This window comes from Ochotona princeps, chromosome 18, assembly GCF_030435755.1.
Source record: "Ochotona princeps isolate mOchPri1 chromosome 18, mOchPri1.hap1, whole genome shotgun sequence".
Taxonomy (NCBI): Eukaryota; Metazoa; Chordata; class Mammalia; order Lagomorpha; family Ochotonidae; genus Ochotona; species Ochotona princeps.
The window spans coordinates 338,453-348,988 of record NC_080849.1 but is presented as its reverse complement, the minus strand read 5'-3'; the positions used below and the strand labels follow the sequence as shown (position 1 = coordinate 348,988).

Sequence of the window (10,536 nt, the reverse complement as noted above, 5' to 3'; positions counted from 1 at the left end):
AAGAAGTTTCTGTCGCCTGGCTTCAGATCAGCTCAGCACTGATCATTATGACCATTTGGAGAATGAACCAGCAGATGAAATAACCTCATTCATTCACTGTGTGTGTGTATGTGTGTGTGTGTGTTCTCCCTGTGAACCTACCTTTCAAATAAAAATAAATAAATCTTTAAGGAAAAAATGTAAGTATTTTAGAAATGTTTTCTTAATGTCTGAGTGTTAATGATTTTGAGATGTTAACCAAGCTGTACGGGAAGGCATTTCAAGGCAGTATCTGCTAGGCTACAGTGAACACATGCCTGGTGCCTTCTCTGGAGGCCATGCCCCCCAGTCGGCATCTTGCCCTCAGCTGCAGAGTGCCATGTGCAATCTGAAGTGCTCACACTGTCATTTCAAGGGTGTCAGTCCTGTGTGGCAACTGCTCCTCCCATGGTGACCGAGTCACAGATGTCCCTTCCCTTGGGACTCCACCACCATGGCCAGTCTTTCCAAAAGTCCACAATGCCCACCGCTGTCTCCTTAAGAAACCAAAACCAAGACGCAAAGGGCTTTGTGCTCCTTGTAGCCAAAGCACACCTGCTGTCTTTAGTCCTCTCCTCTCTCACCCACAAACATCCGTCCCGCGTGACCAGGCCCATGCGAGTGGGCAAAGTCAGGAAGCCGGTTGACTGGAACACTGCCTGAGGGACACCAGGACAGAGCAAGCGCTTGAGAATTCCAACAGGACCCTGACCGCAGGGCACAGCAACAATACTCAGCAGGTGCCTACAAGATTTAGCCATGCAGCACCTGTAACAGACCCTCCTCGGCAGGGGTCTCCGGGCTCACCCACACTGCACGTGACCCTCCTCGGCAGGGGTCTTCAGCTCCACTCATTCAGCTGCAGGATGCTTCCACCACGGGTTTGTGGGCAGCGACCAGCGGTGCATGCCGGGACTCGTAGTTTGCATCTCCTGACGCTATCCCGGCAGCGGGCTGCATTGCATGCCGGGACTCGTAGTTTCCTGACGTTAGACCGACCCGCGCGGGGGACGGCGGGAGTGGAAGTACACACTCCTCTGCGCATGCCGGGAGTCGTAGTCCCGAGACGCCGGGACCCGCGGGGCGCAACCGTCGTCGAGGGCCGCGGCCGGCGCCCGCTGCAGGACCCGCAGTCCGCCGTCTCCACCCCGAGGCCGGCTCCCGGACCCGCGTCGGCGTCCTGCCGGCCGTCCCCCACGCACGCACGCCGCGACGTCACCGCCCTCCCGGAAGTGGGCGCGGGCCGGGCCGGGCCGGCGCCGAGCGGGAAGTGCGCGCTGCCCCGGCGGGGCCGTCCGCGCTGGGCTGGGCGCCCCGACGCCGCCATGGAGCCGCCGCCCGCCGCCGGGGCCGAGGTGCGCTGCCCGGGCCCCGCGCCGCTGCGTCTGCTCGAGTGGAAGGTGGCGGCGGGCGCGGCGGTGCGCATCGGGTCCGTGCTGGCCGTGTGCGAGGCCGCCGGCCCCGAGGGCGGCGTGCGCCCCGCGCGGCCCGAGCGCAGGCTGCGGTCCGAGCGCGCCGGCGTGGTGCGGGAGCTGTGCGCGCAGCCGGGCCAGCTGCTGCCGCCCGGGTGAGTGCGCGGGCCGCGGGAGCACGCTGGTGGCGGGAGAGCTGAGCCGGGGGCGCGGGGTGGCAGGAGTTCTTCCAGGGCGCCGAGGCCGTCCTAGGTCTGACCACCTACGCCCCTGCGTCCTGTGAGAGTGCTGGGCTGCCTGGGAAGTCTGCGTGATCCGTCGGTGGGTGGGTGTGTGGGTGGGTGATGTGTGTGGACCCGGCTGGGCTCCCAGGGAAGTCTGCGTGATCCGTCGGTGGGTGGGTGTGTGGGTGGGTGATGTGTGTGGACCCGGCTGGTGTTTCCTCGTGCAGACAGGTGTCAGTCCACCCTCTTCTGCGTATTCAATGAACCTCCCAGCTCCCATGAACCCTGCTGGCTCTTCCAAAACTTGGGTGTTAGAAATGGAGTCCCTGAGGCAGGTTTCGCACCCGGGCATATCCTCACGGGTTTCATTGAGCCACAGATGACTGGCCCAAGTACGTCCCAAGGCAGCGCTGCCCGGATTTCCTGTGGCTGGCCCGTGGCCTCTGCGGCAGGACCCAGGACCCAGGACCCAGGAATAGGTGCCGGTTCTCGGAGGCAGTACCCCTAGGCAGAGCACCTAGCAGCAGACTATGGGGCTGCAGGTGGTCCTGCTCCTGGGATGTGGGGACTGCACCTCCCCCCAGGAATCCAGGGCAGAGACAGAGTGCAGCCCGACACCCAGCTTCCCCCACAGAGGCTGAGGGAACGTGTGTGTGTGCGTGTGCATTTGTGATTCAACAGTGTTAAGATTGTCGCCGATGCTGTGAACTGCTCCTTCACTGAGTGATTCTTTGTTGTCATTCACACAGAGGCACTAAAGACTTCTCAGGGCATGTTTGGCCATTGCGTAGGAAAGGCTGGAACTGACCGTGTTCCTGTGCACAGGACGCAGGGGGCCCCAGCAGTGCTGCTGGCCCGACTGCAGTGTGGACGTTAGCAGCACAGGTGTTAAGGAACTTCAGTTAAGAGCTCAACTAGACCACAGCCTGGACTTGGGTCTGGGGGTGTCTGTACCCCAAATGTAGCTTAGTCCACTGTAGCGGTTGTCTACGGGCACCTGCCTGAAAGTCAGGAAAGAACCTCAGGATCATGACAAGTCGGCTGACTCTCTCAACTGGATACCTCAAGACTTTGCTACCTACCTCTGTCCTCAGGGGCCTGGCGCAATAGCCTAGTGGCTAAATCCTCAGATTGCATCCACTGGGATCCCATGTGGATGCCAGTTCATGTCCCAGCAGCTCCACTTCCCACCCAGCTCCCTGCTTGTGCCCTGGGAAAGCAGTCGAGGACAGCACAAAGCCTTGGGAGCCTGCACCCATGTGAGAGACCCAGAAGAAGCTCCTGGCTTCAGATCGGCTCAGCTTCGGCCATTGCAGCTGCTTGGGGAGTGAACCAGCAGATGGAAGATCTTCCTCTGTGTGTCTCCTTTCTGTAAATCCGCCTTTCAACAAAATAAACAGATCTTTAAAAAAATTCCTCAGGAAATAGCTACCTGGTACTTGGATGTTGGGCACTTGTCTCTTTGGTTGAGCCCAGAGGAGGTGGCTGACTTGCAATTTGCTGTGCCATTCACTGTGTCCTGTGGGATGCCAGACTTGGCATCTGAGCAGAGCTTTGCCTAAAACACTCGTGTGGGTTTTAGGAAATTGTGGCTCCTTTGTCAGATTTGTCTCTGTTTTTGTGGGGGTTTATAAAAATTCTTTACTAATTTGAAAACAAAGAGATCTTCCATTCACTGATTCACTCCCTAGATGCCTGCAGCAGTGAAATCTGGGAGCCAGCAGCTCCATCTGGGGCTCCCACAGGGTGGTAGGAACCCAGCGGGCACCTGCGGCCTCCAGGGTGTGTGTGAGCAGGAGCCAGCAGCCCCATCCCGGGCTCCCACAGGGTGGTAGGAACCCAGCAAGCACCTGTGGCCTCCAGGGTATGTGTGAGCAGGAGCCAGCAGCCCCATCCGGGGCTCCCACAGGGTGGTAGGAACCCAGCAGGCACCTGCAGCCTCCAGGGTGTGTGTGAGCAGGAGCCAGCAGCCCCATCCCGGGCTCCCACAGGGTGGTAGGAACCCAGCAAGCACCTGTGGCCTCCAGGGTATGTGTGAGCAGGAGCCAGCAGCCCCATCCGGGGCTCCCACAGGGTGGTAGGAACCCAGCAGGCACCTGCAGCCTCCAGGGTGTGTGTGAGCAGGAGCCAGCAGCCTCATCCTGGGCTCCCACAGGGTGGTAGGAACCCAGCAGGCACCTGCGGCCTCCAGGGTGTGTGTGAGCAGGAGCAGGGCCCCGAGCCATCACCTGTGCCTCTGGGTGCTCATTCACTGACAGTGGGTTTGCAATTGGAGCCAAAAGAAACTGCACCTTCCCTGGAGGGGTCCACCACATTGACTGTGGGGACCATGTGACATCAGGGACCAGAGAGAGATTCCAAAGTCAAACGAGAAACGATGCAAGTGCTTGTCTTGTTTGGGAGGAAGGTGATGTAAGGAAAACAGCAGATGAGTTTCCGAGGGCTTCTGGAACACTGTGAAGGCCACTGAACTTCATAAGTTTGTGAAAAGCTTCTTGGGGTCGCATTTTGGAACGCCATCTGACATCCAGGTGCTCTGCATGCAGCCTCCTGCTGGTGCCCCTGGGAGGCCCTGTACCGGTGTGGAAGACCAGGATGGAGCTCTTGACTCTCACCTTGTCCCGGCCCCTGGGGTGACCCCAGATGAAAGATCTACGCCCTCAATCCCGCTCTGCCTTTCAAACCGAAAAAGCCAACAGACTGTGACGCTGGCAGGGTTGAGCCTCTGAGGCCGGGTGTGGACCCACAGCAGGGTCTGTGTGCTAGCCTGTTGGAAATGACGTGGACACACCTGCTCTGAAACACCTCACAACGGGTTGGAGTGGGACCCAAGCCACTGCGCTGTCCCTGAGCCATCTGAGAAGCCCGCCTCTGGGGCAGAGTCCTGCTGTGTGTGTGGGAACTAGACGGGCCCCTGCTGGCCTGGTGGCTTCTGCTGGTACTGCCACAGGGGAGCTGCCTGCAGCCTCCACAGGCTATATCCTGGGGAACGCGAGAGACCAGAGCCCAGTCTGTCCTGTTGTGGCAGTCGCTCCCTTCTCTGCCCCACTACTGACAGTGGCGTGCGACCATGGCTTGTCCCAGCCTGTAGTGCTGAGGGTGGGGCCCTGGTGGAAGTCACAGCCTTTTCTGAACCTGGACGACTTGTGAGAGACACTTTATTGCCCTGTAAACACCCTGCCCACCATCCTTGGCATCTGCGTTCCATTGCTGTGGACATGGGAACAGCTGATTGATGGCTTCGTGTCGCAGTGTAGGCTTGTTGTCCTCAATTTACCTGCTAATTAGGATCCACTGTGTGTATCTTGATGCCCGGATTGTCCCCAATCCTGACAGGTAGTCTGGCCACTCAGTCCAGCCCTGACTCTCTTCCTGCATATGCTGATCTGAGTGGCTCCTTTCACTCCTGCAGCAGCTGTGGGTGGTCTTTTCTCTGGCAAGGCATGCTTCTTTCCAGTGGGAGTGGCAGAAAGTCTGCCTACCCCAGGTGCTCCCCACCCCAGGTTCCCTCCTCCACCCCTCAGGTGCTCCCCACCCCAGGTTCCCTCCTCCACCCTTTAGGTGCTCCCCACCCCAGGCCCTCTCCCCCGCCCCTCAAGTGCTCCCCACCAGGCCCTCTCTCCCACCCCAAGTCTCTCCGGGTACTCTCCCATACTCAGTGTTGGGAGCTGGTGCCGTGTCCAGGGCCCTGGCAACCTGTGGGTGCAGTGCCTGATGTTAAAGGAGTAGCAGCTCTCACACCACACTTCCTGACTGTCCCTTGGCTGCTGTCACTCCCATGGAGATTCCCAGTGCAAATTGGAGAGCCCCAAATCTCCTAGTCTTCCTGTATATACAGTCTAGGGAAAATCACACATTTGTACATTTCATTTTCTGATTTTCTTCAGCTGCTGATCCTTAGCATAGTGCGTTGTCTTCACAACAGTGCTGGTGTCAGAGTGTGTGTCCGCAGCCCTGGGTGGGAGGGGTGAGGAGTGACAGAAGCACAATAGGAGTTATCCCCAAGTACTCACCTCAGCCTCCACGTGGGAGTCCTTAACTCCCGGCTTCAGTCAGTCCAGAGCCACTGTTGGAGCCTTGTGGGCAATGAACTAGCAAGTGGAAAATCTGTGTCCCTCCGTCTGTCTCTGTCACTCTATCAAACAAATCTAAAAAATCGGTGGTGCTGAGGTCAGGACACAGTGGTCCATCCCAGGGTGGTCTCAGGTGTTGCTGTTGGGGTCCGTGGGGTCAGCACATGGACAGGTCTTGGACATGGAGGTCTGTGTCAAGGGTAGGCTTGGTTTGGGGGGCGTAGGTGCAAAATGCTCACAAGATGAGGGTGCTTGGAGAGGGTTGGGTGGATGAGACCCACACCCAGCAGAGGGCTCCCTGGGCTAGAGCGGCCAGGAGTGTGCTGTGTCTCAGCTGCCGCCTTCCTGCTGTGGCCCAGCACCTATACTTCTGTGCTAGGCTGTTGTCCTGGGTAAGAGCACTGCCTGCTCCAGGGTCCCAAGAGTTTCCTCCTCCTCTTCCAAGGTTCCTACCCATTGTGAGTTCATGTCTGTGTTGGACACGAGCTGGGCTCTCACACTGAAGGGGTGGTGGGCCTGTTTGCAAGTCCCTGTGCATGTGGCTCCCTGAGGCACAGGGTGGTTGCAGTTATGGAGGTAAGAGCAGGCACAGGGACCCCTCCTCTGTCCTCTACCACGCTTCATCCACACCAGGGCCAGTGGGCTCCGAGGCTTTGGGTTCAGCTTGTCTGTGCCAGCAGAAGTCATGCGTGGGCTCTGGCCTGTGTGTGTGTGTGTGTGTGTGTGTGTGTGTGTGTGTGTGTGTAGACCTCTCTGCCCTGTGGCACAGCCCGTGACGTTGTGCTGTGGCCCTGCAGGGGCTACTGGTTCTCATGTCTTATATCATGCAGGCTTGCTGAACCTTCCGTTGGCATCCCAGGGGACAGCCACAGCATCTGCATGGGGAAGACTGCTGTTACTGAGGGCCAGGCCCCAGGCACACTCCGCTAGGCTGTCTGTTCTTGAGGGGACAAGTGCCCCACAGAGCAGTGTGTGCAGGTCTCCTCCGGGCCAGCACTGAGCCTCTTAGTGTCCCCTCAGCATGCCCGTGGCCACCTCCTGTTTGGGCGCTTGGGCAAACAGGTTGCAGAAGTTGATCGCTAACAGCTCATGGAATCTCAGCAGCGCCTGTTTCAGAGTTCTGTCAGGAAGGCTTGGCTGAGCACACAGGCATGTGATTTATCAGGTGACATTTGACCAGCTGTCCTTGCTGGTGAAAGAACCTCACTGTGTCAGAAGAGTGGCACTGGTGAAGCCAGAGGGCTCTGAGACAGCATTAGGCCTCCCCGTCTCTCCTGAGAGAGACCCCGCAGTGCGCCTGTAGCTTGGCTCTCATGTAGCCCAGCTGATGTCAGGGCAGGAGGCAGCGGGTCAGGGCAGAGCTGGTTGTTCCGGAATACTCACAGTGTGGTGAGCCATGAGCTCTGAAGTATCTCTGTGTCCATGTCTGTCCCCACTCCATGAGCTGTGGTGGGTTTGCGTGACTGCCCTCATTCCATGTGTTGCAGGGCAATCCTCGTGAGACTAGAAGCATGCAGCCACCCCGTGGTGATGAAGGGCTTGTGTGCCGAGTGTGGCCAGGACCTGACCCAGTGAGTACCCCCAGCACGTCTGTGCATGTTCCCATCTCTAATTTCTGAAGTATCATGTCATGCTTAATGCCCTCTTGGCTATGGCAATGAAGCACTGAGCGGATTCCTCTGCTCGTCCTCCTGAGCAGACTACAGGTCCCTCCATCTTGTGGCCCCTCTGAGAGAGGCTGGGCCTGCTCCCCCAAGCCCTCCGCCCCTGCACTTGGGCCCGGTTACTAGCAGCACCTCTTTCCCTCAGTAGGGAGCTGTGTGGGAGTGGCTCGCATGGCTCCCTCAGTGCGACTGCGTGTGTGTGAGCTTGACCAGCTTTGGACTGTGTGTGCCAGGGCATAAACAGTGTGCTTGAATGTGGGCTTGCTCTTCTCCAGTGTTCCCAACAGCGAGGATATTGCTGTGGTACCCCCAGAACAATCTGCTGAGACCATGGTGTACCCAGTTAGCTATCACGCAGCTCCCCGTGCCAGCTGACCAGTGAGAGGTGCGTCTCAGTGTTCCCTCCCTCATTGCAGGTTGCAGAGCACAAATGGGAAGCAGCAGGTACCGCTGTCAACGGCAACTGTGTGCATGGTGCACAGCGTGCCAGAGCTGATGGTGAGCTCCGAGGTGAGTAGCAGCACCTGGCCTAGGGACCAAGCCAGCAGGTGGGACCACGGAGCAGCCTAGGGACGTTTGCCAAGCATGAACAGTGTGGTCCAGTGGGATTTCTGAGTGAGTTGCAGACGGAGCACGGAGTTAAGAAAGGGCCACCTGGAAACAGCACTTGAACAAGTGCTTATTGATGTGTCTTAAGTAGCGTCAGGGTCTGCATGCTGAGGGCACATCAGTATGCACAGCTGGACAGCGGTGGGTGGAGGGGTAGGCGAGAACAGTGTACAGATCCGAGGGGTGACTGGACAGTGTGCAGAGCTGGGAGGACAGGGCAGTGTGCAGAGCTGGGGGGACAGTGCAGTGTGCAGAGCTGGGGGACGGAACAGTGTGCAGAGTTGGGGGGACAGGGCAGTGTGCAGAGTTGGGGGGACAGGGCAGTGTGCAGAGCTGGGTGGACAGGACAGTGTACAGAGCTAGGGGACAGTGCAGTGTGCAGAGTTGGGACAGTGCAGTGTGCAGAGTCAGGGGGACAGTGCAGTGTGCAGAGCTGGGGGGGACAGTGCAGTGTGCAGAGCTGGGGGGACAGGGCAGTGTGCAGAGCTGTGGGGACAGAACAGTGTGCAGAGCTGGGGGACAGGGCAGTGTGCAGAGCTGTGGGGACAGGGCAGTGTGCAGAGCTGGGGGGACAGGGCAGTGTGCAGAGCTAGGGGACAGTGCAGTGTGCAGAGTTGGGACAGTGCAGAGCTGGGGGCAGGGCAGTGTGCAGAGCTGAGGGTGGGGGACAGAACAGTGTGCAGAGTTGGGGGGACAGTGCAGTGTGCAGAGTTAGGGGGACAGTGCAGTGTGCAGAGTTGGGACAGTGCAGAGCTGTGGGGACGGGGCAGTGTGCAGAGCTGGAAGGACAGGACAGTATGCAGAGCTGGGGGGGTCAGTGCATTGTGCAGCACTGGGTGGACAGGGCAGTGTGCAAAACTGGGGGTTAGGGGGCCAGGAATCACCTTTTTCTTAGGATCCTTTGAGAGCTTCGGGTCCTATAAGGAGACAGAACCTGTCTGATGTTAGGGTTTTGCTAGATTTGTCTCCACGTGATGTGTCTGATGGTGAGAGGAAGCTAACCCTAACCCGGATTCAAGATTCTGGTTTTCTGAGCCTAAGCAGGCACAGCTTTCTGTGTGCATGTGTGTGCGTGACGCTGGCACTCTTGTCCATCCCTGAAAGAGCTCCCTTCCCAGAACCCATACAGTCTAAGTTCTGCCGGCCTGTCGGGCCCAGAACCTTGTAACACTGAGGTACCAATCACGGTGAGAGATCTGAACTGCTGCATACCCCAGTTTCTTGCAGTGCTGTCCTCGTCTTGGGAGAGGAGCCTGACCATGAGGGTGCAGTGCAGCCGCTCCCAGCCCCATGCAAGTGTCTGGGCTTTGTAGCTAAGTGGCTGTGTCACCACCTCGCATTCCATGAATTCGTGCAGAACAGCCACTTTCCAGGGCCTTTTGCCGTGGTTGGCTTCCTGTTTAAATTACACACTCAGCACACATTAGACTGCCCCTGACAGGTAGAGGCCAACAGCACTGCCTCCTTGCTGGCTGCTACCCTCAGCAGACCCCTAGACACTGCAGGTCATGTTTGTGTGTGTGTGTGTGTGTGAGAGAGAGAGATGTGAAAGGCATGCAGGCTGTGTGTTTTTCATGGAAGGCTTGTAGGCCATATGTGTGGTGCTGGGTTCTGTAGGCCGTGTGTGTGTGTGTGTGTGTGTCATGGTGGACACTGGAGGCCGAGTGTGTGGTACTGGGCACCATGTAGTTCTGGCCTGGGTGGTGAAGCTCATTAGTTAGGGATGTGTCGGTGTGCTTCGTTTCTGCTCGCCAAATCCTGTTATCCTTCTGTGTTTTTATAACTGTAGCAAGCTGAGAAGATAGCAATGGAAGACCAGCAGCGACTGCATCGGAACAGGAAGCTGGTGCTCATGGTAGACTTGGACCAGACCCTGATCCACACGACGGAGCAGCACTGTCCTCAGATGTCCAACAAGGTGAGCGCTCCAGCTGCCAAGTGCTGAGGGTTTGCTCTAGGCACATGAGGTGTGCTTCCCTGCTCCTGGGTGGCCTCCGCTGAGGATCTGCACAGCACGTGCACCCCTGGCCCAGGAAGGTGGACCGAGCTCCAGGCGTCAGCCGCTTGAGGTCAGCTCAGTAAACCCAGTGACTCTGGTGTCCCTATAGGTGACCTACGCAGATCCCACGGGGAAACTTTCATGGCATTCTGCAAGTGATGTAGATGTGTGTCGAGCCCTGAGCGGAGTACAGGGCTGTCACAGGTGCATAGTCCCATCCTGTATGCTAATCACATCTCTGTGTCCATGGAGTGAATATGTATGGAGGCCTCCCGTCCACACTGGCCTCCTGCCTGACCCACTGTGCCTGGTTCTCTTGTCTGCCTACATGTCTGTGCCTGCATGTGCTACCGTGGTGCTGTCTGGCTCTCGGCCTTTGAAGTTGAGTGTTTGAAGTGGTCATGTTAGGCTTGCTCCTTCTTGTGTGGTCTGGAAGGTGTGAGCAGGCCTCTGGTGTTGGCTGTAGTGTCTGCCCAGTGCCTGCCACACTTCCTGGGCCTTGTTCACCCGCTGGTCCAAGGGCAAAAGACCATTGAC

At 58.1% G+C, this 10,536-nt stretch overlaps 1 protein-coding gene across 1 annotated transcript in view; it reads left to right on the top strand.

The window, feature by feature from the left end:
• The first annotated feature begins 898 nt into the window (after positions 1 to 898).
• Positions 899 to 10,536, top strand: part of LOC131482553 (RNA polymerase II subunit A C-terminal domain phosphatase-like) — a 33,202-nt gene continuing 23,564 nt past the window's right edge. The window contains exons 1-4 of the mRNA XM_058677138.1: positions 899 to 1,585; positions 7,215 to 7,298; positions 7,808 to 7,901; positions 9,790 to 9,918. Of these exons, the coding sequence (XP_058533121.1) occupies positions 1,062 to 1,585; positions 7,215 to 7,298; positions 7,808 to 7,901; positions 9,790 to 9,918 (831 nt within the window). The 5' untranslated portion in view covers positions 899 to 1,061. The remainder of the gene's footprint in view (positions 1,586 to 7,214; positions 7,299 to 7,807; positions 7,902 to 9,789; positions 9,919 to 10,536) is intronic.